Source organism: Heterodontus francisci, chromosome 46, assembly GCF_036365525.1.
Source record: "Heterodontus francisci isolate sHetFra1 chromosome 46, sHetFra1.hap1, whole genome shotgun sequence".
In the NCBI taxonomy this organism is placed as follows: Eukaryota; Metazoa; Chordata; class Chondrichthyes; order Heterodontiformes; family Heterodontidae; genus Heterodontus; species Heterodontus francisci.
The window spans coordinates 13,616,002-13,643,652 of NC_090416.1; the positions used below are offsets into that span (position 1 = coordinate 13,616,002).

Sequence of the window (27,651 nt, forward strand, 5' to 3'; positions counted from 1 at the left end):
TGGAGTGTCTTCTGACAACGCAGCATATGCGCAGAGCAATCGCCGATGTCATCAGTGTGTCCGAGCGTTTTCCAGCTGGTCAGCATGGGTCTGCGTATGCACACGACAGCGTCACCGCTTCATGGCGTCCGACGCGATGAGGTCCAAGTGGTTTTACCGCTCAATGGCCACGATGCTGCCTCCATTCCCTCCAACAGTACCCCTCTCTCTTCCCCCCCCCCCCCCCCCCCCAGTCCCTGCAATCGGTGCCTCAATCGCTGCTTCCCTTGTCCGCCCCAGCCGTTCTCTCCCGTGTCACTTGCTCCCGCCTGCTCGCATTCCGCCTTGCCGCCACTTCTCCGGACGGGAAGCGAGCAGTAGGGAGGGAGCGGGGGAAGAGAAGTGGTGATCGTGAGAGGGTGTGGGAAAATTCTGGCTACTTGAGTCAGCAATCGCAGGGCGGAGCGGGGTACTGTTGGGGGCGCGTTGTGGTGTGGAGGCTGTGATGGCAGCCATTAAGGGGGGGATTTGGATTCTTTTTTTTTTGTCAAATTAAGTAGTGCCATCTTTTATTACTGGCAGCTACCTGAGACGTCGCAAACAGCGATGTTTCAGTGGATGAGGCTGCAGTTGCACATGTGCCAGTACTGTGCCACCTAGTGGTTGTGTTGTCCGAAAATGCAGCCTTGGAATTAATGGTGGCCTGGGAAAGGTGGGAGGGGAAAGTTCTTGACTGTCTTTATTCGGTGTTTCTGTTCGTATTGCAGGACGTTTAATCCGGCCGATTACACGGACCCCGCCAGCACAGACGAGTACTACGGAAACCCCAATCCTACATGGAACAGCACTGGCAGCTTTGAACCAGACGACGGGACGAGTAAGCAGCTTGCTAAGTCAATTTGCGGGGCGAGAATTTGGGTTTAGCGGGGTGACGCTGGCCACTGGAGAGGACCTTCGGAAAGTCCTTTATCCCTGGCTGCTTGTGAACCTGTCGTCGCAGTAAAATGTTTAAATGGGGAATGCGGAATTGTGCGGTAGTCCGAAATGTTCATGAATGAGTGGCCTGATCCGTGCTCTGTTTCTCTGGCGCCTCAGAGCAGACACGAGCTGCCCTTCGCGCTCCCTGTTGGGCTGGAGAGTGAAACGTACTCGGCAGTATGTTCATCGGGTGGTCCAGCACTAGGGGCTAGGCTGTTCAGCCCAGGGTGCCTATCCGGTTTTCCCTTGTGAAAGCTACGAATGAATCTGCTTCCACTGCCCCTTTCAGGCAACGTATTCCAAGTGTTACCCAAGTCATTTGAGACCTGTTTTGTTCTCTGACCTGTTGCGGGGGTGTCGGAACTGATGCAGCCGTTCCTCCCTAGACTCAGAAGGGGCAAACCGGCCAGGATCCCTGCTTCTGACTGTGGTCCAGCTGTGTTGCTGCCTGCCTTACCATGTGCTGTGGACAGCGTAATCACTGCACCTCCTCCCCCCACCCCCCACCACCCCACTGCCTCTGCACTGATGCCCTGGTTCTGCTGCAGCATGCACTGCGCAGCATTTGTTATTGCCCAGAGAGTGGGGGTGTCGGGCTGCCTGGTGAGGGCGGAGTGGGGGGGGGGGTTGGTGTTGGTGGTGCCCTCTGGTCAAGTGGCTTGCTGAGAGCAGTGATAGAAAGATAGCTTAGCTTGACACATTTTGGGGGTTTTTAAAAGTTGCTCGATCGATTTGTTAGATTTTTGAATGGGAATAGTCAAAAAGTCTTACTGACATGAGTATTCAACACAGTTTGGAGCAAATTGAGCTTGCCAACCAGGGCTTAACAAGCGAGAGATTAAACTCTCCTGGAATAATAAAGATTAGTCCCACCTCTGGGTCGACTGTCTTTCGAGCTCCCTGACTCTGAGCGCTGTTGGTTGTGTGGTTACGCACCGTAGGCCGCACAATCCCTGAACCGTGCTGGTACCCGAGATTTGCCGCAACCCAGGCCGAGCTGCGTCGACTGGTTGGCAAATGGGCGTATCTGGATATTTGGTTCATTTTGCAGCCCCCCCCCCCCCCCCCCTCCAAAGCAGGTGGAGTGACTGTGATATTTTAAAGTGGACTTTTAAATTGGGGCTCGACCAGCCCAGTCTGTCCTGAGTAAGTAATTCAGTCCCCGCAGAACTCGTGTTTTTTTTTTTTGTTTGCTCCACCGCTACATACGTCTTTGAAGTAGTTGCATTTTTTTCCCCCCTCCGCCCAGTGCTGCAGTAAGTAGGTGGCAAGACTCGCGGCAGGTTTCGGTGCAGTTGCCGGCAAGCCTGCTTCTCGGAGATGACCGAATGCCCTAAGATGCTCCGACTAGTGGCGGCCCCTCTCCTGTCCCCACTCAAATCTCAGCTACCAGGGGAGAAATTGCCCCCTCCTGCCCAATGCTAGAGAGATTGAGCACTGTGTCACTACTGTGAGGGGAGGTGGTGGGGGCACACACTCCTGTTATGTAACTTCATCCCGTGCTTCCAGGTGATTGTGTTTGCTGATATGTAGCGTTGTCAATGAATATCCACAGGTACATGGTTTGCAAAGTAAAGGGGGCATTATGCAAATTCTGCCTCCTTCTAAAAACTAACCCTGAGTTACATCAATTGTCTCTCTTTCTTTTTTTTCTTTTTGTTTCTCCTTTTCAGGGCTTCAATTCACTGGGGGCGACGGGGCTAGTTGCCCTGGAAAGTTTGAAACTGTACCTGGTATGCTTAACCCTTTGACCACCGCGGATGCCTTTTTACGCGTCCCATCCTATTGCTTTAAGTTGCTTTGTCCTAACCTACCTTTTGTCTTTTAAGTTTGTTTCTAGACAACTGTTGCCTTTTTTTATTTAAAATAAAACCCAAAGTTTAACTTTTTCTATAAAAAAAAAGAAAAATAATGAACTCTGTAACTTACGGAAGTGTTTTATAAGTTTCTCAATATCACAGTCTTGATGACTGTCTTTAATGAATTCTAGCTGGAGTGAGTCTAGTCGAATCAGACACATTAGGCGGTGTAAGGGTTAATCCAGGTGCACTCAATGTCCCCAGATATCTCTTAATATGTTTAATGCTGTTATCTGTGGATATATTACTGTTCTGTAGTGCTCTGCATCTTTTTGGACCCTAGAAGTTACGGTATAATGCATTTCTGTTTGAATTGAATCGTTTGGCTTGGATGTGTGTTCTGAGGTTGTGACACAATCAGAAAAGGGGTGTGTAAGGCATTTTCCCAAGCCATACAACTGGTTTCTTTAGTCCTGCAAGACCTGATAGTGTCACAGCTATCCTGAATGCTTGCTCTTCCTCTTCCCTAGCCTGTTTTTATACAATATATACAAGACAGTTGCTTTCTAACCCGTGCTACCACTTGAGGGGACTTTAGCCACTCACTCTTGTGCGTCTTTTTTTTTCTGGCTTCTTAAATTGGGCAGAAGATGGCAAGGGAGGAGAGCTGCAGGGTTTGCACTGTGGCTGAAGTGGTTCCCGGGTGCTGGGTCGTAATCTCTGTCAGCACTTGGGAAGAGGAGAAAATTGGGCAAAAAAAGCTCCTGCTCCCAATTGGCCATCACGGGACCTCCGTTGGGAATTGCGTGCACAGGGCTGTTTGGTGAGGACTGGAGGTGAAGGTGGCTGCCCAGCCCTGTGCAGTCAAATAGACCCATCTGCGTAGACTGGCACGCAGAAGATGGACACTTTTTGGGCTAGGTCCTGTAGAGATGCCATTGTCCCCGCCAGGAAGGCTTGGTTGGGGGTGGGAGCGGAGGGGATGGGGAAATATTTCAGGGGCGTATGAGACCAGCAAAGAAGGGTTGTCTTGGTGTTAATTGTGCAATAACGTTTACTCCTTCTAGCTTAATTTTAAAAAAAGTTTCAAAAAGGAATTGAATAAATACTTGAAGGGGAAACGCTTACGAGTTAAGGGGGAAAGAGCAGGCGAACTGGGTCGATGGGGTGGCTTTCAAACAGCAGGCTCGATGCTAACTGTATGACTGGCCACCTGAGCAGTCTGCTGTGAAGTCCACTCAAGGGGCCTGGGATCGCTCGCTCCGAAAATCAGTTCGACTCCTTCCTTTGCAGGCGCGGTGCCTGGTCTGTGCTCCTTGTCTCTTCTTCCCTCTGCTGTAAATGCCAACCTGGGACAGGAACGGGGCAGTTATTGTGGGGGGAGTTGAGGGTGGGACTCCACATCTTTGTAGCAGTTTGCACCTTACCAAAGGTGGCTTCTCTGCCACCATACACTGAAACTCCCTGTCTTGTATATATTACAGGATCAACACTTGAATGCAATTTCCGTGCTGGTGTAGAGACTGCAGCTAGGCTTGCGTTTGTTCCTGCATTCTCTTTTCTCCCCCCCCCCCCCCCCCCCCCCCCCCCTCCCTCCTTCCTTGCCCCTGCTTTTAGTTTAAAGCTTGTATTTGATTTGGTAAGAAGGTTATTGCAGTATCTCCGATTTCAAATTAGTTTCTGCTCCGTATCCAGTGACCCAAATTTTACTGCGACCTCTGCTCCATTCACCTTTTAACTTAAAGTAGCAGTTTTAATTTAATCCTTACAACCCAGAGCTGCAAAAAAAAAAGGGGAACAGATTTATTTATTTTTTACAAAGCTCCCTCTCGCAAATTGACCTCCCCCTCTAGTGCCTCCCGCACCACGCAGTGCTAAGGTTACGACTGTTGGTCGTCTTTCCTTATAACCAGTGCGAGGAAGTCCCTGACCTCAGCTGTGCTGACCTGAGGAGAAAGGTGGATGGGTTTTTGGGGTGGCAGAAAGGGGAATTTGAGGCCTACTTGCTTTTTTCCGCACCTCTCTGCAGCTGACTCCAGAGCAAGAGCTAAGGAAATCTGGCAAGTCGAGCGTCCGATCTTCACCCTGAGAGAAATTATTTTACATTTTAAAAATCGCTATGCTGTAACGCCCTGTATCTAAAATAGCGTTTCACCCAATTTTGTACTCATTAAAATGAAGGCTGTGGCTTTTTAATGTTTGGAGCTTGAGAACTCCCAGTACAGTTAGGTACAGGGTAAAACTCCCTGCACACCCTTACCTGAAAAAAGTGTCCCACGCTGCACATTTGCGTGTAAAATTGACAATTTATCACGGGATGAGTTTTAATGCTGCAGGTCCGATCCCACCGGATCGGGACCGCCCCCAGGTTTAAATCGCTTGACAGATCTAAAAATGGCAGGCTAGCAATCCAGGATTAACCATCGGTCTGCTCTGCCCTTGTTCAGGAATAAAACTTTAGGGGATTTTGCACTCAAGCTGTGGTTCCTGAGGCAGGGAATTCTACTAATGTCAGGACGCTTGTCGGTTGTTTTTTTTTTAACTTAAATACTAAAACTTTCAATTGTAGGTGCTTGGCGGACTGCAACAGAGGAGTGGGGCACGGATGACTGGAGTGAAGATGTAGGTATTTGAACTGCAAAAGTGTTATCAAGTGGCTGTTGTGATGTGCCTGTCTCCTGTGTATGTAGGTTTATATATGAACGGTGTAAAAGTTGTGTGCCCCTTTAAGTTTTCCCTCTCGCGCTCTCTCTCTGACTGTGACGAATGATGCTTTGTTGTATTCTTAAGGCACTTTTACCTGCTGCGTTCAGGGAGCTTGGGTACAAGCAGTGGGTGCTACCTTGTCCTGACCTCCGTTGTCGGGGTGCAGGAGGCGGGCGAGGGAGAGTGGCGCCCTATCTCGTTCCGGTTGCAGCAGCTGGTGCCAGGCCAGGACTTGTTGAGCTCTTTTGCTGATCTGCTGGACCTGCTTTTTCACCCTGCTGTGCCAGAATGGTGACCCATTGTGAAATCCACAAGAAAGTGGGTTCATGCTGCCTGCAGCCATGTCACTTGCACATGTCGGTACCCCAGGTAAAAGTGCCTTGAAGGTGCAGTTGTGGACCCAAGTCACAAAACTGCCAAGCCTGCCCTCTCTTTTTTCCATCTTCTCCCATCCCTCCTTATTTTGACTCTCCCTCCTCTGTTTTGTTTTGTACGTTGCACTTATCCTCTAATTTTCAGCGAGCACTGACATCTTAGCCACTAAAATTTTAAATGCCCGTCGGGTGGTGGGGGGGAACGTGGGGAGCGGTGTCTCTTCAGTGACAAATAAAGACCCTGCCCCTGCCCCTGCCCCACATCTGACCGAGCAGCGATTTTATTTTATTTTTTTTAAACCTGGGTTTGGCGGCCTGATTTGAGTGACAATCTGGTCTCGAAGGCGACACGTGCCTTTACATAAGCTTCTCCTCGTGGCTTAATTTTTCTTTAAGTTTACACTTTGTAAAGTTTTCTCTTTATTTTCCCTCAACCCTAACCCCTCTTATTCACCTCCCCTGCCTACTTGGGGACACCGGTCAACTATGCCACCCTGCAGCCCTCCCTCACTTAGGTCACCTAACTCCGCTCTGCTCAGGGTTGAGGTTTGGTGCCTCCGCCTGGCTAGTGTGGCTCAGTACTACACCAGGCGATGCAGTGCGGGGGAAGTGGGGGGGGGGGAAGGGGCTTGGCGTTACAACTTCCACTTAGTCTGCTAAATGCTTCTTGGGATATCTGTTTCATAGCACTGCCTTTGTTTGTACGGTTAAGCTTCACCCTTTTACTTTTTCGATTACTCGATAGCAGGCGTGATAATGGAGAGATCATTCGGTGGCCTTTTGTCACCAGCTGATGTCAGGAGGCTGCCTGCTGCTGGCTGAAAATCTAAAAGTGGGGACTCGGTGCCCGTTGCCTTTTTATTTTTTGGTTTCCACTTGAGTTGCGGTGTGGCTGCGAAATGTTTTTGTTTTAAAGCCGCAAAACGATTCTAATTGTGCGGTCTCCTAATACAAAGAGCCCTCCTGTGTTGATATTTGTAGTTTCCCATGTATTTCAGCCAGCACCAGGTACCACCTTCCTGAGTCCTGATGACAAAAGGAACCCTCCCAAAGCAGTTAATGGCTGCTATCAGGTAAGAGTTACTTCTAATCTCTCTCTCTCTTTCTCTCGCTCGTCTTTTAAAACCTGTACTGAAATTAGTTTTAAAGACTTTCCCCGATCGCCTCGAGTAAATGTGGCTGATGGGCTGACGAGGGAGAGATGTTACATTTATATAGCACTTTCCCTGACCTCGGTGTCCCAAAGCACTGCTGTTTTTTAAAAAAATATTTTAGTTGTAGTAGCGGGAAACAATCAGCAAGCACCCACCAACAGCAGTGTGATCCTGACTAGCTCATCTGTTTCGGTGATGTGTGGTCGAGGGATAAATGTTGTCCCAGGTTTACCAGGGGGAACTACCCCCACCCTCCCCACTCTTTCCCCCCCCCCCCCCCGTGCTCCTCGTCCAATAGAGACCGTGGGATCTTTTGCACCCACCTGAGAGCGCAGACGGGGCTTGTGTTTAATGTTTCATCAGAAAGACAGCACGTCTGACGCTCAGTACTGCGCTTAATGCAGGAGAGCGATGGGAATGAGGGTGGGGGGGGGGGGGGGGGGAATGCTGATACAAGATGACCCAACCTGAGACGCCAGAGTTGAACATGAGATTTTTGTCCCTTGGCTACAGCAGACTGGAGTCTTTGTGATTTTGCCTTCAGTGTGAGCAGTGTCGTTAACTGTTGGGCAGGAAGGGTTTTAACATGCAGGTGCCAGTGAGCAATTAAAGCAAATGTTATGTTGATCTTCGTTCCAAGCGGGTGTAAGCATAAGGGAGTCTTTCTGTCATCTATCGAGGTTCTCAGTGAGACACAGATCTAGAGAGGGCTGTGTGCAGTTTTGGTCTCCTTTCCTGAGGAAGGACATGCTCCCCCTTGGTGCAGCCAAGGTTCACTCGACTGATTCCTGGGACGAAGGTGGGGGGAGGGGGGGGGTTGTACTAAGAGGAAGAGATTGAGTCGAATGGTCCGATATGCTCCGCAGTTCGGAAGAATGAAACTTATACAATTCTTGGGGTTCGACGTGGGTAGATGCTGAGTGGCTCTTTCTCCCTGCCTGAAAAGTCCAGAACTAAGGGTCACAGTCTCTGGATAAGGGAGTAGCCATTTCAGACTGAGATGAGGAGAAATCTCTTCACAGTTGTATCTTTGAGCAACCACAGCGCTCTCTGGGGTAAGGATTCCAGTCATTGAGTATGTTCAAGGCTGAGATTGATAGATTTTTTGGACATTAAGGGAGTCTAGAGATAGAGTAAGAAAGTGGAAGTTGAGGTAAAAGACCTGCCGTGATCCTATTGCCTGGTGGAGCAGGATTGAGGGTCAGAATGGCTGCCTCCTATTTCTTATTAAATAACACTGCTGAGGTATAATACTCAATTATAATGTTAAGATGCATCTTAACAGTAATTGGAGAAAGAAAATACAGCTAGAGTCAAAAGCCAGTGCGATGCATCTTTTTAAATACCAATGAGAATTTCAGGGGGTGGCGGTGATTCACCAGAAATGATTTTCAACTCCAGTAATTAAATAAAAGCCGATTTATTAAAAAAAAAATTATTGATGAGATTAAACAGAAAATTCCATGCAGTGCCCACCAGTTGTAGAAGGCTTATCGAGTCGCCTGGATGTGTGGGTCACCGGGGGAGGGGGTGTAGACACCCTCCTTGTGCCCAGGCTGCAGTTCAGCAGAAGTTAGTTGGTGAGGGGGGGGGGGGGGGGGGCGCGTGGTTTTTGTAGAGTACTAGCTCTCCTCACCAAAATGGGGGTTGATGAGGAGCTCATGTGGGACACGTTTGGTACTGTCAGTGGATTGTGGATTCAATGGAACAGGCTGTTTGCCCAGTTATTGAGAAGTAGGCGGTGTTCTTTACGGCCTGTGCATAATTCTGGTTTAGAGCAAGCGGCTCGTCCAAAATTGGTAGGTTTATTGAAGAACGCGGGCACGATGTCAAAGTTCGCCGGCAGTTTAAAATATGGGCGCCGATTTAAGGTTGGGTGAATGTTGCCCTCTGATTGGCAGGTCACATTTCAATGGTTTAACTATTTGCTGATGCTTTTAACTGGTAACAAGCCTGCTGGGGAAGAGTTGTCCATGTCGGAACCCCTTTGACTGCACATTCCTGTGGGTGCTATATAATATTGCAACCCTGATTGTTTCAGTTAAGCGCAAACAACAGGGTCCCAACTTTCCTCCATCTCTCCACGTGACCTTAACTTAATGTTTTGAGTGGGCTCGGGTTAAGAGGTACGGAGAAATTGTCAGCTGGCCCGGTAACGGGTTTTAAATAATTTTTGGATCTTTCTTGCCTCGCTCTCACTCCTGACTAAAGACCAAAATTGACTTTCCTCCTTCCAGCTGTCAGAGACGAAGATTTTTACCGCCTCCAATGTTGGACCTCTACCTTCAGGAAACGAGACCCTGACAATCACAGCAGGTCAGAGGTATGTGGTGTACTTTCATAAGCATTCAGCTAGATCCTCAGCTTTACCTCCCCACCTACGCACTTTTTTAAAAATTACTTTTAACCTGGCAGCAGGTGCGTGTGAATCTCAGTTGAGTTTTCAAAGAAAAATTCAGTTGTCTTGACGACTCAATGTAAATCTATGTTTTTAAATGGCAGCCAGGTAAAGCTGCTTCGGGTGATAAATGTGGATTTTGCGCGCATCCTGCTGCCGTTCAGTGCAAAATTTTGGGAGCGTGTTTATTTTGCTCACCACACTGTCAGCATGTGGGGTGTCTGAACGTTAATTCAGAGTGGTTGCTATTCATAAACGCACAGGAGTTGATTTGCGCTGGCTGCTTTTGAAGAGGTGTGGAGGAGCAGGGCGAACTAGGACTGGTCACACTGGAGGCAGGAGAAGTATTGTGAACTGTGAGGAGGATAGTGATGGATGTCAAGAGGGCATAGACAGGCTGGTGGAATGTGTGAACACGTGGCAGATTAGATGTAATGCAGAGAAGTGTGAAGTGATACATTTTGGTAGGGAGGGCGAGGAGAGGCAATGTAAAATAAATTCTAAAAGGGGATGCAGGAGCAGAGACACACCTGGGGGTATATGTACACGAATTGTTGAAGTGGCTGGGGTTATTCGCAGAAGAGAAGGTTGAGAGGAGATTTAATAGAGGTGTTCAAAATCATGAGGGGTCTGAATAGGGGGAAACTGTTCCCATTGGGGGAAGGGTCGGGAACCAGAGGAAGCCAATGTAAGGTGATTGGCGAAAGAACCAAAGGCACCATGAGGAGAAGCCTTTTTAAATGCAGCCAGTGGTTAGGATCTGGAATGCACTGGCTGAGTGTGTGGTGGGGGGCAGGTTGAGTCGTGGCTTTCAGAAGGGGAATTGGCTAATTATCTGAAGAGAAAAGAATTGCAGGGCTACAGGGACGAGGCAGGGGAGTGGGACGAGATGAGTCGCTCTCTCAGAGAGCCAGCACGGACACGATGGGCAGAATGACGACCTCCTGTGCTGTAGCCATTCTGAGATTCCATGCAAAGTCTTCAGGTGCCGATTGGACGTAACTTAACTCTTTTTTTTTTTTTTTCCCCCCCCTCCCCCCAAACCACCAATGAGCGAGATTGCTTTTTCTTTGCTGCCTCCGTGCAGCTGCTCCCAATTCCTCGACTGTGGCACCATGTTGTCGCACGTGCAGGGAAGGAGTGGTGTTCCTTTCTATTGCACCTTTTTGTGTTCTGATGTTTCAGCATTTCGCAGTCAAAGCATTACTTTTTAAGTGTGATCATGGTCACATTTCCCTACGTAACAACCAGTTTTCAGACGCAGTCCCACAAGCAGCAAATGAATGAATAACCCCTTTTATCCGTCTTTGCGATTGCTTGAAGGATAAATGACAACCAGAAGAACCCTCCTGGTTCTCCTCTCGTAACCATGGCAGCTAACGCTTCCATTTAAAGCCTTTTAATAAAGCAGTATCCTTCCTATTAAAGCCTTCAGAATGGGAGATTGTTTAGTGCCAGTGTCTGACCTCAATATTGTTCGAGGTGTAAGGGAGTCGTGATTACCTGCTATTTGCTGCCCATTCCTAGTTGCTCCCAAGGAGGTGGTGATGTGCCCGCAACTTGAATCACTCCGCTCCTCGTGCTGGATGCACGATGAACACCAGCACAGAGCAGTTGGGTCTGTTTCTCTGCTGTAAATTCTGTGTGCTTGTGAATGGGGCAGCTGGACTGTCGCACGTCGGGATCTGACTTGCTTCGGGGCACGTTGCAAGTCGGTTCAGCAACTCCCTTGTTTGGGCGAGATTGAAGCACTGCTTTTCAGCAGGCTTGCGCTGTGGGGAATTCCCTCTGTTCGTGGGTGGGTGGCTGCACTCCAGGAATCCCTCACCTGCAGCTGGGCTGGGGTGGTTCACCGTGTGGGAAATGAAGCTGTGAATCTAATTAAACACTAGGGAAGAGCCGGGACCTGTGACGGAAGGAAGTAGCGGAGGCGGAGGGGAGCCGGGCACGAGGGATTTGCAAACTAGGATAGGATTCTGCAGGGGTGGAAGGCCAGTTGGCAAGAGATCTACTGACCCTTGTGATGCTTGCTAACTAAATATAGGACTTGGCTGTTTGCTGCTGCTCCAGTTCTAGTAAGTGCTGAGTTTTATTAGTAAACTTTAGCAAACTTTGGCATAAGTGAGCTTCCATTTAACTGCACACAATTGGATACTCCGCGCAAGCTCTTTCTCAGCCCCTCTGCCTTTGTAGATTTCTATTTTTTTGTTTTTGTTTGACACCTCAGTGATTGTGGCAGAAAGGTTAATATTCTAACTGGCTTTGTGGGGGGGGGGGTGGAGGGGGTAGTGCCTCCCCTTCGCTCGGCTCTGGCTGCTCACCATAACCAAGGTCGACAACACCGCACGGGTGACTGAATCTGCATCCCTTCCTGGTTGCCATGGGTACTGTTGAGCTAAATCATCTGTATGGAGTTAGGTAATGTCACTACGGATGCTATAACCTGACGTTCAGGCTCCAGGGTTGGGGAAGGAGTTCAGATCAGCGCTACTGCAGCTGGGGAGTTTAAATTGATTTATTAACTAAATCTGGGAATGTAAAGCTCGTATCAGCGGCGGTGACCATAAAACTACCAGATTGTCGTAAAATCCCATATGGTTCGCTGATGTCCTTTTTTCAGGGAAGGAAATCTGCCGTCCTTGTGCGGTCTGGCCCAGATGCGACTCCGGACCTGTTAACCGCCCTGTGAAACTCATTGGCTAGCTTTCAAAGAGCCAGCACACACACAGTGGGCTGAATAGCCGCCTCCTGTGCTGTATCATCCTGTTAAAGAATCTGCTGTTTGCATTTCTGTTATAAATTCCCATTAAACTTGTGTGTATTTGCACCCTCCTGCCAGTAGTAAGTACATCAACCCCGTCAATGCAGGAAGTTCTCCCCTGCTCCATATCGTGTTATGGTTTGTACAATATCATCGGAAATTATCGTGCGTGTTCCTTACAGCTACACGTGGGGAGAAAGGTCACCTCTGGTGCTGTCGGGTAGAACCTGCACGTGCTTCATGTGCGTTGGCTGGGTCAGTGCGCGCTCATGTCCGTCGATCCAACTCTCCGAGAAGCAGAATCAAAAGAGTTCCGCTTAATCTTTTCTTTGTCTTGTGATGCAGGATTGACCTGGCAGTGCTGTTGGGCAAGCAGCCCTCCTCGTCGGAGAATGAGCCAGCTCCCTTGGACACCTCGGCTTCGCCCACACTCTCTCAGCCTTTGGTGTTCAACAATTCTAAACAGCATCCAGTGTCTCAGCCATCTCCTCCGACCACTTTCCCCCAGCACAATATGGTAAGGAGGGTTGAATTGAGCTGGCTGGGGGGGGTAGGGGCGTGGAGGGGAGAGACGGTGATGAAGCATGCGGTGGGAGTGGGCAGGCATTGGAGCAGCGAGGGAATCGTTCCTTATACTGCCGATCTCTTAGTTTTGAAGCAGAGAGTTTGAAAGAAGATGGGAAAGGGAATGTGGCGTTTGGGCTTGTAGAACAAATGGGAGTAGGCCTCGCAAGACTGCCATTCAGCATGATCGTGGCTGGTCATCCACCTCAACTCTACTTTTCCACCCCAACTGAGCATCCACAGCTCTCTGGGGTAGAGAATTCCAAAGGTTCTCGACCCTCTAGACTCTCCAGCCAGAGGAAAACAGCCTCTCCGCATCTACCCCATCAAAATCCCGAAGACGCTAAAGGGGATAATGCAGTGTCCAGTGTGTTGCTGAGTCAGGACAGTCTTGGACCCAAGGGCACAGGAGAGGGAAACACACCAGTGTTCCCATTCCTGGTGACCATCCAGTCATCCCTGCTGGAAATGCACCAGAGGGGACGTCCCGTTCGGGCAGGATTCGATCCCATCTGTCACGCACTTGCCTCCAGGCAAACAGCATTGACTGGCGTTGTTTTGCAAGTGACGGTCACTTAGACAAAGCTGTGGCACTCCTGACCGCGATCCCGCGACCCTTGCTGGAAGTGTTGGTGGTGTGCACATCTGTTGAGGTTGGGATTGGGCTTGGCTGCGATGCCCCACCCAGCCGAATAGCTAGGGGGACACAGCTGGAGTTGGAGAGAAAAGGGGTGGGGGGGGGGAGGCGGCAGGGAAGGAACAGACCAAACTTTCAAAATTGCACTGCTTTTAAACGGAAGAAAAGTGTCCGGGTCCATTTGGGATTGAGGCCATGATCCCTGACGCTGAGCAGTTACAGCTGTTGGTCTTGGCTATTGGATTCAGTCAGGTCTGCAGTCCCTCGGTTGCAGGGGGCGAATTGGAACAGGGGCTCTGACGGCAGACGTTCAGGTGTTTTCGACCATCTTTCTTTCTCCTTTCTCGCCTCCAGGTTAGCATGCTGAGTAAGAACTTTGGGGACGTTGGCGAGCCCAAGGGTGGCAGCTCCGCGGGATCTCAGCTGCTGGAGCAGCTGAAGACCGCGCAGGCCCTGGCACAGTTGGCAGCCCAGCACACGCAACCCACCAGTAACTCCACTTCTTCCTGGGACATGGGCCCCACGGCACAGCCCTCAGCGCTCAGCCATTTTGGTAAGAGGTGGACCAACTGTTGGGGGGGCGGGGGGTGGGAGGGAGGTGCGGGGGCAGTGTTCTGTTTGGTGCGCGTGCGAGCGAGGCATTGTAACTGAGTCGAATAGCAGCTTTGGGGCGTACTTAAAAGTGGATGTTTGTATGTGTGCGTCCACTTGGGACTGCACTCCCCTCTGAGTCCCACGCCAGAACTCGGACACTTCGATACAGTCCCTCCATGGGAGTGTTTATCCGGATTGTCCGAGGCTTTGCCCTTCGGGTCATTGACATCAACACCGGCCCTGTTTGAAGATTCAACAGGGATTTGCACACTCGATCTACCCTCCAAAACAGTGCAGTCAGGAAAGTCTCTGTCCAGTGTTGGCATCACTGATCTTACTTGGGGAGCAGTTGGGATTGCAACAACTGGCCTCTGATTTGGGGAAGCCAAGGGATGACCTGAATGATTGAATGGGGAGTGCCGTCATCCACGAAGCTGTCTTCAGCTGTAGCGTAATTTTAGAGAGGTGGGCAGTCTAGTACGCGTGGGTTTTTCCAGCCAATACTGAGTGCAGATCTCCCGCTTGAAGCCGCGACAATGCTGATGGGTGTCTCCCTTTTTAATCAAGAGTTGAAAAACCAAACAGAATCTTCAGTCCACAGTCCCTTCGCTCAGCGGCAGTCCTTCTCCAACTCCAGCATGATGGAGGTCTTCATCCCCACCAAGCAGCCGACAGCGACTCCAAACTCCCCCCTGCAGAACAAATCCAGCACCGCCCAGGCCTCTCCTGGCTGCTCGGAGAACCAGTCCTCCAGTCCCCAGCCTGCACAGCAGAAACTCAAGCCCCAGAAGAAAAAGGCGTCGATTTCTTCAAAGGTAAGAGTTAACTCTCTGATGAAGGGCAAAAAAAAAAATGCATTTCTGTAGCACCTTTCACCGCCTCAGGATGTTCCGAAGCGCTTTACAGCCAATGAAGTATTACTGAAGAGTAGTCTCGTTGCTGTGTAGGAGATGTGGCAGCCAATTTGAGCACAAGACCCCACGAGCACTGATGTGGTGATGACTAAGTTGTCTTTTTCTTTTAAACTGATGTTGATTTAAGGGAGCTCAGGGAAACTGCACTCTGAAAGATTTGGGGTGAGTAGTATTGTGCCCGTTGGTTCTCAACAGGGTTCTTCTTTGCAGCCCTGTTTGCTTCCCATTTTGAGTTAAGAGCATGGGGCAGGTGTAGGCCATGCAACCCCTCAAGAAATCATCCCACACCACCCCGCCCCCCCCGCCACTCCACCTCCCCTTTCTGGTTACTAACTTGCTCGACAGTGGGAGTAGTTCTTCCCAATTTGATCTTTGTAAAATCACTAGTTTTAACACCTTCTATCAGATCTCATCTTAACCTCATTTCTAATATCACTGTCTCCTTTTAAAGCCTCGTGTGTTTTCCGCAACCCTTTTCTGACCTGTTTTTTGCGCGCTCGCTTTCACCAGTCTCCACATTGCCTAGCTTCTCATGTCAGCCGTGGCTCAGTGGGTAGTGCACCCCTCTCAGAGCCCGAAGTTTGTGGGTTCAAGCCGCCCCCCCCCCCCCCCCCCCCCCAGAGCCTTGAACACACGCCCAGGCAATACATACAAACGTAGACTGGGGAGCGGGCGTAGGCCATTCGGCCCCTCGAGCCTGCTCTGCCACTTGATTGTGGCCTCAACCCTACTTCTTGTCTACCCCCATGACCTTTGAATTCCTCGTCAATCAGGAATCTGTCTAACTCGGCCTTTAAAAATATTCAATGACCCAGCCTCCACTGATCCCAGGGGAAGAGAATTCCACAGACTAACAGCCCTCAATGGGAAAAAAAATTCCTGCTCACCTCCATCTTAAATGGGAGACCCCTTTTATTGTTAAACTGTGTCCCCTAGTTGTAGTCTTTCCCATAAGGGGAAACTTGCTTTCAGCATCCACCCTGTGAAGTTCCCTCAGGATCTTGTATGTTTCAATAAGATCACCTCTCATTCATCTAAATTCCAATGGGTACAGCCAAACCTACTCAACCTTTCCTCATAAAATAACCCCTCATCCCAGGAATGAGGTCGTGAACCTTCTCTGAACGGCCTCTCATGCAATTATATCTTTAGGAGACCAAAACTGTACACCGTAAACCATATGCGGTCTACCTAAGGCCCTGTACAACTGTAGCAAAACTTCCCTACTTTTATATTCCATTCCCCTTGCGATAAAGGACAACGTTCCAATTTGCTTTCCTAATTATTTGCTCTACGTGCATACTAACCTTTCCTGATTCATGTACCAGGGCACCCAGATCCATCTACTGCAGAGTTCTGCAACCTGGATGAGATGTTAAACTGAGGCCCCATCTGCCCTCAGACCCTGCAGCCATTATTTTGAAGAGCACGGGAGTTCTTCCCAGTAGTGTCCTGGGCCAATATTTATCCCTCGGCATCACTGTGCAATAAAAAAAAAAACTGGGTCATTGTTTCATTGTTTGTGGGAGCTTGCTGTGCACAAATTGGCTGGTATGTATTCTACAACAGTGACTCGACTTCAAAAAATAGGTTGTAAACGGCTTTGGGAACGTTCTAAGGTTGTAAGTGTGAAGTCTTTTCGGCTGGCACCCGGAAATATGTGCTTAATGTCTTATTCTCTTCACCCCTGTGTAGATCCCATCTTCTGCCGTGGAGATGCCTGCTTCGGCAGACATCGCAGGGTTAAATCTGCAGTTTGGGGCCTTGCAGTTTGGTTCTGAGCCTATGCTATCAGAGTATGAATCAACACCGACTACCAGTGTACCAGTGAGCCAGCCCCAGAGCAGTCTGTACACCAATGCTGTCAGGTAAGCCAGAATGCATTTGATGCTTTGATCTGTGCAGATCAGTCAAATGCAGGAGGAGGTGTTGGAAGGATAGTGTGAAGTGGGAATGCTACTGTTCAGCTAAAAGGCTGGCATCTGTAGCAATTGTACTCTTTCATGCATTTCAGTTTAAGTATGAGGGGGTGAATGGAATGGGACCATTTGCTTTTAGCGTGCGCTGCATGCACTAAGTCCGCCTACTTCTATCTCTGTAACATCGCCCGACTCTGTGTCCCTGCTTCAGTTCATCGGCTGGAACCCTCGCCTGTGCCTCTGTTATCCCCAGACTTGACTATTCCAACGCGTTCCTGGTTTGCCTCCCCTGCCGTACTAAACTTGAGGTCATCGAAACCTGTACTGCCCCGTACGCTAACTGGCACCCAACTCCTTCACCCATCACCCCTGTCCTGCTGACTTGACATTGATTGCTGGTTAAGCCCCGCCTCAATTTAAAAGAAATTCTCATCCTTGCTCTCAGTTGAGAGATGAGCAACAAACACTGACCTCGCTGGTGATGCCTACGTCCCATGAATGCATTTTAAAAAGCATCTCAACTGGGGATGGCGGGCGTGGGTTTCAAATTGAGCTCAGCGACTCCTCACGACGTTGTCATGGAAGTCCGCTTGGGACAAGTAATAAGGCGGCTTGCCATCACTGCTATGAGCTGGGCCCCCTTGAGACTGCACTTCAGGAGTGGAGAACAGACAACTGGCAACAGCTGGGGGGGCGGGAAAACACAACAGATGTTCCAACTTCAGTTCGAAACAACGTTTGACAATTTAAGCCGACGGCAAAACTTGCTGAAGACTGAGCGAATCCACCCTGTCTGCAGCAGCACGATACTGTAGGCCGCGTGCACATCATTTACAGCACGGGAGCAGGCCCCCTCGCGTCGTCGCCACAGATCCCACAGCCACTGTTTCGAAGAATAGTGGTTGGGGGGAGAGGGGCAAGTTCTCCACAGTGCCCGATGTTTATCCCTCAACCAAAATTACTTTCTTTTTATAAAAAAAAAACACATTATCCGTTTTTGTCACGTTGCTGGTGGGATCTTGCGTGCACAGATCGGCTGCGGCATTTCCTGCCTCAATAGTGGCTGGCACTCCAGGTTTAAGTGTGCTTACTTCCGTGATGTCAGCGTGTCTATGCTGCATAGCATTACGCATTGGAACAGGCCATTCGGTCCAACTGGTCCATGCGGGTTTTTAATGCTGCAGGCCAGCGTCCTCCCGACCCTTCTCCCCCTATCAGCATATCCTTCTGTTCCTTCCTCCTTCATGTTTATCCAGCTTCCCCTTAAAAGCATCTGCTCTGATCGTGACCGTGAAACCGTGGTTGCGGCCGGTTCCGCGTTCTTACCGCTCCCGTTCTCTTGCAGTGAGTCACCGTCAACGATCTCCTCGAATCAGAGTCAAGATTCCGGGTTCCAGCCCAGCACAATCACGACCTCAGCGTTTACAGCCCAGAACAGTGCTGTGGGGGCGCAGTACGAGCAGAGCTCCAGCCAGCGGGCAGCGTACTCCAACTCCCTGTCCTCCTCTCCTCAGAAAGACCTGACGCAAGCCAAGGTATTCAGCGGCTCCCGCCTTCAGAGTGGCCTTCGGCTTCGTTTTCGTTCCCTGCCTTCTGAAACGTAGCACTCTTGGCTAACGTGTGATTTTTTTTTCCTCTTTCAGAACGGCTTCAGCACGATACAGACGCCGCAGTCCATCGAAGGTGAATGAGGCTTCAAGCATTCATTGAGAAGGGGGAAGTGGGGGGGGGGCGGTGACCTGATAGAGATCTTTAAAATTACAAAGGGGTTCGATTGGGCAGATGTCGGGGAGATGTTTGCACTTGGCCAAGACTAAACTTTGGAATAGAGGAGGCTGAGTGATTTAATTGAGGGGCCTAAGTAGCGTGGGATAGGAAGGACCTATTTCCCTTAGCAGAGAGGTCAATACCGGGGGCGTAGTAATTGGCAGAAGGATTAGAGGGGAGTTAAGAATTTTTGAGGGTGATGGTCACCTGAAACTCACTACCTGAAAGGGCTTGTCCTGGCAGAAACCCTCATCATATTTAAAAAGCACTTGCAGGCTAAGGTGCTTCCAAGTGCTTATCCAAGGCTACGGGCCAAGAGCTGGAAATTGGGATTAGCCTGGATAGCACTCTTTTGGCTGGCATGGACCTGATGGGCCAAATCCCCCTCGCCCGAGTTCAGACGTCGCAGGTATCATAGCCAGGGCCTGACCCCGGTTGCCGCACATCCTCCACGTGTGCCCATCCCAGAACAAGAGCGGGAAACGTTCAGCAGGCCAGGCAGTACCTGGGGAGAGCGGAACAGAGTTGCTGGCGCGGGGCGGTGAGCTTCCTTTTGGAAGTTGTTTGGGGGGGATCCACCAGCGTGGCAGCTGGTACCTGTGGCAGCACACGTGGGCACTTCTGGGGTGGGAGGAGACCATCAAAACGCAGGTGCAGCAATCACAACTGAGCTTGGAGCTTTTCCCATCGTGGGCTGAGAACAGGTGACCTTCAGAAGGATGCGCGCTGCGTAGGTGGCAAGGCAACAAATGGAGAGGGCGGACAAACCGACCTCACTTGGCTAACCTACGGCGTCTCCTGTTTTTGTGCAGCTGCAGCTGGTTCTGCAGTGAAGTCTGACTCGCCCGCGGTCCCCAGTATGGCTTCACTCTCGAATGCAGTATCTGCATCGCCGCTATTAACATCGAACAGCCAGCATCCCACAGGGTTGACCAGCCTTAGTCACACCGAGGAGCTCCCAAGCACGACCACCACACAGCAGAGCAGGTGAGCGGCTCATCTCCATTTCCACAAGTTCCCTTCCGACGAGTCATTTTTAACTTTACACTTCGAATCGCGGCATGATTACAGCACAGAAAGCGACCGTTCCGCCTGTCGTGTCCATGCTAGGCAAAGAGGAGCTCAGCTAGTCCCGCCACCCTCCCGCCCTTTTCCCTTCGATCATAATAAGAGCAGGAGTAGACCATTCGGCCCCTCGAGCCTGCGCTGCCATTCAATAAGATCGTGCCTGCCCCCCACCCCCCCCCATAACCCTCGACTCCCTTGTCGATGAAAAATCTGTCTAACCCAGTTTCCACTGCTCTCTGGGGAAGAGAATTCCAAAGATTAATGACTCTCTGAGAGAAGAAATTCCTCCTGATCTCCGTCTTAAATGGGAGACCCCTTATTCTGAAACTGTGCCCCCTGGTTCTAGATTCCCGCACGAGGGGTAACATCCTCTCAGCATCTACCCTGTCAAGCCCGCTCAGAATCTTCTTTCAATATGATCCTCATTCTTCTAAATCCGAGCATAGGCTAACGCCCCCATGTTTGAGTCATTCCTCGCTGAGCAACTTGCAGGAGGTGCGGGTCCATTGCACGTGGAAAAGTCTCTTGCCTTTCTGTTGTACTGGAGCATGACAGTCTCCTGTTCGAGTTAGTCACACTTGCACCCACTCTTTTTCCCCCCCCCCCCCCCACATTAAATACTGCCAGTCTGCCTTTGCTCTCCGGCGAAAGGGAAGGAATTGCAGTTGCGCACTCAACTGGTGTAATGCTAAAATTCTTCCTGGCAGGAGCAAGTAGCTGGACTTGACAAAATGCACTTTCCCCATCGGTGGTGCGGCTATGGGTTTGTAATTTTTCTCCTGTTTGCTCTTTCAGTACTGCGTCCACCCAACAGAGCAGTAGCCTGTCATCTTCCTCAGCACGCACTTCAACGTCAACCCACTTGGTAAGTTTGTTCTTTTTTTAAACCTCACCCCCAGTAGTCATTCCTTGCTCCAAAGGTGTGCAGGTTACCAGCCCTTGACCTACATGTACTGCTCCACCTGCCTAACAGGTGTATTAATGCAGGGTGACTGCTTGCTATTCCACTCCCCCCCCCAAAAAGAAAACCCTGGGCAAGAAGAGCACAAGCTTCTCCATCTAATCGCACAGCTTGCATCGATGTGAAACGTAACCAAGTAAATCGTCCCATCGGTCGACATTCCTGCTCTGATTGCTTTTTTTTAAAAAAAAATTCATTCTCGGGATGTGGGCGTCGCTGGCAGGGCCAAACATTCGTTGCCCATCCCTTGAGAAGGCGGTGAACTGCCGCCTTGAACCGCTGCAGTCCGTGTGGTGAAGGTGCTGCCGCAGTGCTGTTCAGGTGGGAGTTCCAGGGTTTTGACCCAGCGGCGAGCGAGGGAGGAACGGTCCGTTTTTTGAGACGGAGGGGAATCTGCATAGCTTGGCCTGTGCACCTGCAGTGCTCCTCCTCTGCTATGGCGGAGGTTTTGGACGGTGCTGTCAAAATCGGTGCAGGCGGCTCCAGTTTATCAGGGTGCGGAGATTGGGCATCGAGGAGGTCAGGGGCCAGCTACAACGGGAACAATGGCCGTTGTGGACAAGGTGGTGAGAGTGTACGTGACTGATTCCTGTGGACGTGTGTCCCGGCAAGAGTTAGTACCTTGGAGAGAGATGGTGGGGGCGGTGGGGAGATAGAATCTTTCAAAATTTGATGTGTTGGTTTTCAATGTGGCAGAATTTGTAGGAAGTGACTAATTGTGCGCGGTTGAAATGAAGCTGGTCATAGCAAGGTATTTCTTTTCAAATGGGTGAAAATGAGTCTCCCTGGTGTAGCAGAAGTGCATTGCTCATCACGTCTTAACGTTGGGTTTAGTTCAGACAGACTGTCTGCTGAGATGAAGCCTGATGAGTCAAGTGTTATGTAAACTTGATTAACTTCCCTCGAGACCTCTGAATATCATTGAACACAGTCTCTTTGCAATGGGATAGATGTTTGTTAAAGCCTTCGGGTGCTTGTGCAATGCTGTTGGACTTGGCTTTTTTTTTTCTGCCGCACTTGTGTCTTCTCCCCACACTGTGACTCCCTGCTACCTGGCCTCTGCTGCATCGGGTTTCCTGAATCCACGACACAATTCTCCTTGTGGTTTCCTCTGCTTCCACCAGTCCCTCGAAATCCCTATTGCAAACTGGTCTCTGCGCTCCTCCAATTCCGGCCTCTTGCCCATCCTCCCGATTCCCATGGCTCCACCATTGGCGGCCGTGCCTTCAGCTGCCGGGGGGGCCCTAAGCTCTGGAATTCCTTCCCTAAACCTCTTCGCCTCTCTCTGTCTCCTCCTTTAAGACACTCCTCAAGACTGACCTGTCCTAATATCTCTTTGTGTGTTTCTGTTAAATGTTGACTGATCACTCCTTTGAAGTACCTTGGGGTGCTTTACTATGTTAAAGGCGTTATATAAATGCAACTGGTTGGCAGCAGTGCAAATGGGGATGAATGGTGAGGAAGGACTGGGAAAACCTATAGCCTCAAAAGAAGCAAATGAGGGGTAAATGTGCACAGAAATGTTGCAAAGAATAATACAGGAGAGCTCCTCCAAATTAAACATTGACTTGGGTACAAAATGGTGAAAGGCAAGTTCAAGAATGATGCCTACCTTGATTGGGGGCACAAATCTGTGTGGCGATTCTGCAAGAAACACGCCTGTAGGTAGCAGGTTGCAAATGTCGCGTTTTGCATCTCAATACTCTGTCTTGCAATTTTGCCAGGTTTTTGAGTGACCCCGTTCGTAACCTTTTCGCTTTTTGAACATCCTCCCTTTCCTCTTTGTAGCACACAAGTGTGGAAAGTGAAGTGAGCCTCCACTCATCCCCCAGCACTTTCGCCACGGCAGCAAGCACAGTGTCGGTGGCTCCATCACCAACCGTCTCCAACACCCTGGGAGGCGTGAGCAACCTGGGTCTGAGTCTGGTCAGTAACTCCACTGTGACGGCATCGTCCCGCAGCTCAGTAGCAACTACTTCAGGTAATGGGGCAACGTGAGCAGAGGGCGCCAGCGGGAAAGGGAAATATCTCTCACATTTTCCCTGCAATTGGACAACCCAGTAGTTTCTCCTCTAGTGACCCAAACATAGCGCTCAGTCATCATCAAGCCCAGTAGGCCATGTCTTGCCCCCAAGTCAGAAGGCTGTGTGTTCAAGTCCAGCTCCAGATTCTTGAGCACAAAAGTATCCAGGCTGACCCTCCCAGTGCCAGTACTGGGGGGAGTGCTGCACTGTCGGAGGTGCTGCCTTTCAGACGAGACGTTAAACCTGGGACCCCGTCTGTCCCCTCGGGTGGGGGTGAAAAACCCCCATGGGCATTATTTTGAAGAGGACCGGTGACTTCTCCTTGGTGTTCCAGCCAACATCTATCCCTCGACCAAATGACTGAACAAAAAAGGGACAATCTGATCCTGGATCTCACTACTGTTTGTGAGACATTGATTGCTGTGTGTGAATTAGGTGTGTCATTTCCCTTCAGTTCAACAATGACTGGGGCGGCGCAGTGGTTAGCACCCCAGCTTACAGCTCCAGCGACCCAGGTTCAGGTCTGGGTACTGTCTGTGTGGAGTTTGCTCGTTCTCCCTGTGACCGCATGGGTTTCTGCCGGGTGCTCCGGTTTCCTCCCACAGCCAAAGACTTGCAGGTTGATAGGTAAATTGGCCATTGTAAATTGACCCTAGTGTAGGTAGGTGGTAGGAGGATTGAGGATGTAAGGGAATATGGGATTAATGTAGGATTAGTATAAATGGGTGGTTGTTGGTCGGCACAGACTTGGTGGGCCGAAGGTCCTGTTTCAGTGCTGTATCTCTCTATGACTATGACTACAAACTATTGTCTGTGAAACACATTGGGGTTTGCATTGGTGAGCCAGAGCTTTTAGTGTTTGGTATTTTTAGCCTACAAAATGATAGCCTATAAATTTGAGATTTATTGAATTCATGACACTTGCTATGATGGGATTCAAACCAGTGACCTATTAGTCCAATGCAATAACCACTGGACTGCCTTAGTATTAAGGTGAATAATAACAAAAAAGGGGACTGAAAGTGGGTTTTTTTTTTGTCTGGGTGTCTGGAATTTTACCCTTCCAATTGGATATAATGAGTGAGTAGGGGTCTGGACTGTAATAGATTTTTTTAATGGACTCCTCCCCGTGTCACTTAAGATGAGGTATCAGTGTCTGCCATCTGCCTCGCAAGGGTTGACACCTGCCCTCGTGAGTTGCCTGATGAATACTGAATGGCCTCGGAGCGGAGGTTTAAGGGTGAGCAGTGCGGATGTGGAGTCAGCGCCCATCTCCTCGATGATGTGCCTGATGCTGGGAGATTGACACCTGTGCTCCAGACACCCAAAGCAGGTTGTGGCTGTGAGCGCACATCACAAAATGGTTTGTGATTCAGCGCTGACTCATTCAGCCTGCAAGGGGGTGCTGGAAGGTGTTGTCTGGCACCGTTTGAAAGCTACTGCTCGAGGTTGGGATTGGGGCTCATTGCAACTGGTAAAAGAAGCTTTACTCCCCAGCTAACCTGTGATGTACCTGTCCTGGGAGTGTTTGATGGGGACAGTGTAGAGGGAGCTTTACTCTGTATCTAACCCCTGTGCTGTACCTGTCCTGGGAGTGTTTGACGGGGATAGTGTAGAGGGAGCTTTACTCTGTATCTAACCCCGTGCTGTACCTGTCCTGGGAGTGTTTGACGGGGACAGTGTAGAGGGAGCTTTACTCTGTATCTAACCCCCGTGCTGTACCTGTCCTGGGAGTGTTTGATGGGGACAGTGTAGAGGGAGCTTTACTCTGTATCTAACCCCCGTGCTGTACCTGTACTGGGAGTGTTTGATGGGGACGGTGTAGAAGGAGCTTTACTCTGTATCTAACCCCGTGCTGTGCCTGTCCTGGGAGTGTTTGATGGGGACAGTGTAGAGGGAGCTTTACTCTGTATCTAACCCCCGTGCTGTACCTGTACTGGGAGTGTTTGATGGGGACATTGTAGAGGGAGCATTACTCTGTATCTAACCAGTATTACATTTACGTTGGGATGCTCGACAGTGAGTCAAGTGCAATAAAGTAGAAGCGGGGCTGGCTCTCCCTAAAGCATCCTGTGATGAACGGTGTGCATTAACATTTCTTTCTAATTTTCAGGGAAGGCTCCTCCAAATCTTCCTCCAGGGGTTCCACCATTGCTGCCTAACCCATACCTCGTGGCACCAGGCCTCCTGCCAGCATACCAGGTGAGGAACATGACGAGAGCCAAATGTGTGCAAGCCTATTTTGGCATAGCGAGTGACCCCCCCCTGTAAACAGGGAATACCCGGATGTGTATTTCCCTCATGATGTGTATAGCCCTGCCCGTACATGGGTGGGCGAGTTTTACCCCCTCCACCCATTTCTTTCTGCTCCCGCCACCGATCCATTCAAATCGTTTGCAACGCAGACTGAAAATCTAGGCCAAGATACTTTCCTGAGCACTATTCCGCTACCCTGGGGTGAAAGGTCAAGGGGCGCAGGGTCAGGGTGTGAAGGGCAAGTTTAAGTTCAATGCCAGAAAGTGTTTGGGTGATCAGTGGTGGCCAGGACATTTGTCATATATTGATAAACAGATAAACGGCAGGAGGCCATTCCTCCCCTCGAGTACGTTCTGCCACGGTCGATCTGTACCTCGGCTCCATTTGCTCCCTATCCCACCAACCCAAACCTGGACGTCTATCTACCAATCTCAGTCTGGTCCTCCAGCACCCACAGCCTTTTTAGGCTGGCATGGCAGGAAGGTTGGCATCAGAATGGAACAAATGGGTCTGAATTGAGCCACCTTCATTTCAAGCCAAGCTCGAGGCCACTTTCCCGACACAGGCGACGCTACTAAATCCCAGGTTGTTGGGAATTGGAGCTCCCGGTTGAAATGGAGAGGCAATGCTGGGACTCGAAGGCCTGCGGATTGACCTGCCACACACACACGGTTCAGTTTGACTTGTACGCTGGATTAAACTTGGGCAAATTCTGTTAACTTTTTCTTTGTCCCAGCCTCAGGTGTACGGCTATGACGATTTGCAAATGCTTCAGACCAGGTTTCCTTTGGTGAGTGTGTGTGTTTTTTTTTTCTTTTTGCCGGTTTCCCCTCCTAAAGGAATGTTTTTTTTTAAGGATACGCGGGTGACTTTGGATTGGTTCGGCCTCAACTGGAGTCTTGTGTCCAATTCTGACACATTTTAGGAAGGATGTTAAGACATTAGAGGGGGGGGGGGGCGCAGAAAAGATTTGAGAATGATTCCAGGGATATGAGACTTCAGTTACGGGGATAGACTGTAAAGGCTGGGGCTGTTCCCCTTAGAGAAGGAAAGGTTGAGAGGAGATTTGATAAAGGTGTGCGAAGCCATAGGGTCTGGACAGAGTAGATGGGGAGAAACTGTTGGCATTGGCGAAGTGTCGGGAACCAGAGGACACTGAGTTAAGGTGAATGGCCAAAGAACCAGAGGCGACAAAGGGAGAACTTTTGTTTTTAACACAGCGAGTGATTAGGATCTGAATGTGCAGCCAGAGAAGATTGTCGTGGCTTTCAAAAGGGAATTGGATAATTAAAGGAAAATTTTCAGGGCTGCGGGGAGCAGGCGGTGGGGAGTGGGACCAGCTGAGTACTGCTTAGAGAGCCAGCATGGGTGCGATGGGCTGAAGGTCTGCCTCCAGGGCTGTAGGTTTTATGATTCTGATCACTGAGCTGGTGCTGAGGTCGCTAGACAGTGATCAGGAGATCCCCTATTAATCACGTGTGGTCAGGCAGTAGTTTATTGCCAGCTTGCCTCAGTCAGTGGCCCCCTCGCCCCTTTGTTCTGAAGGTTGCGGACTGTAGTCCCACTCCAGGACTTGGAGTGCTGACAGCCAAGAGCAGTAGTGGCAGGTGTATCTGCATTGTGGGTTGTGTGTCATTATTTGAAGAGCAGGAAGGCCACCTGTTCTCCGGTCAAGGTTCCACCCTCATTTAACAGCCGCCAAAAAGATGTTTTAACTGTTGGTTGAGCTTGATGCTCGTGAGATCGTGCTGTGCATAACGTGGATCGGTCTGCCATTATTAAATGTATGAAGACAGTAACTGTGCTGAGTATTTGATTCTGTATAAAGTAATTTGGTGGACTATAAATGCAAGGTCTGATATCTTTGTGACTAAAGAATGAAAGTTGACTTAAAATTCATCTTAAGCCAGCGACTAAATCAAGGTATTGTAAGGACGTGTGACTGGAAGTTGCCGTGTTGAAAGACTCCTGTGATGCAGCCGCCTCCACGTGGGTAAATTTCACAGAAACTGTTTCCCGTGCAAGGGTGAAGCCTTTTGAAAGTGGATCCAAAAGGAGTGATGTTTTGGGGGAGCACTTCAGGGTACCGGGCGGCGCTGTATTCATTGTATTCCGGTGCAGCGAAGTCATACGCTCTCCCGGATCCCCTCCCATTCCGTCTGCCCTATCCGACATGAATGGAACTTGTGTTGCGTTAAGTGTTTGACAAGTTGAAGTTGTTTGTGTCCTGGCGTCAGCCCATAACTGATCCAAGTCGTGCCAGCTTGGGAGGACTGCTAGACCGATGCCAGGTGCTTTCCTGTGGGCGGTGAAGGGGCATCTTTTGCTTCTGGGCTACTTTTTAATTTATTTTTCAGCCCGTGAAAGCGCCGCTTTGACGGAGCTACTGAGGGTAGATTGTGTGCGCCTTCCGCACAAAGTAGACATGGCGAGGAGCGGGCTGAAATGCCTTTTCGGAGAAGCTGTGGAGGGGGTGAAGCTCTGCTTCTGTGTGTCACGGGGGTGGGGTTACAGAGTTGGCCACAGTAGCTTACTGATGTCTGCCGCAAGGACAGCTCCATTAACTCTAAGGGAGTAAGGGCAGACAGGATACACGGCTGCGATTTCTAGCTTGAGATCCAAGTGCGATAGGTTGCGTGTCTCGCATTATGATGAGCACTGGTCGAGCCCCTCTGCGCAGAAACCATTTTCTTCCCCCGGGTTGGCTCAGTGCCAGGCCACGCATCTAGTCTACCCACTGATTCCACCAGGGCGTAGGTTTTAGTTCAAAATGTTGGTTTTGGTTAACGTAACATAGT

At 50.0% G+C, this 27,651-nt stretch overlaps 1 protein-coding gene across 14 annotated transcripts in view; it reads left to right on the forward strand.

Moving 5' to 3' along the window:
- The window catches only part of ubap2l (ubiquitin associated protein 2-like), a 71,103-nt gene that overhangs the window by 27,008 nt on the left and 16,444 nt on the right, over positions 1–27,651 (forward strand). For 8 of the 14 annotated variants that reach the window (XM_068022420.1, XM_068022424.1, XM_068022431.1 and 5 more), the window contains 16 exons: positions 747–856; positions 2,631–2,690; positions 5,326–5,378; positions 6,835–6,909; positions 9,228–9,313; positions 12,495–12,666; positions 13,705–13,903; positions 14,512–14,759; positions 16,554–16,726; positions 18,123–18,312; positions 18,421–18,460; positions 19,357–19,531; positions 20,408–20,477; positions 22,362–22,554; positions 24,711–24,799; positions 25,590–25,643. In XM_068022420.1, the coding sequence (XP_067878521.1) occupies positions 747–856; positions 2,631–2,690; positions 5,326–5,378; positions 6,835–6,909; positions 9,228–9,313; positions 12,495–12,666; positions 13,705–13,903; positions 14,512–14,759; positions 16,554–16,726; positions 18,123–18,312; positions 18,421–18,460; positions 19,357–19,531; positions 20,408–20,477; positions 22,362–22,554; positions 24,711–24,799; positions 25,590–25,643 (1,987 nt within the window). The remainder of the gene's footprint in view (positions 1–746; positions 857–2,630; positions 2,691–5,325; positions 5,379–6,834; positions 6,910–9,227; positions 9,314–12,494; positions 12,667–13,704; positions 13,904–14,511; positions 14,760–16,553; positions 16,727–18,122; positions 18,313–18,420; positions 18,461–19,356; positions 19,532–20,407; positions 20,478–22,361; positions 22,555–24,710; positions 24,800–25,589; positions 25,644–27,651) is intronic. The other 6 variants (XM_068022429.1, XM_068022434.1, XM_068022430.1 and 3 more) reach the window with 4 other exon arrangements.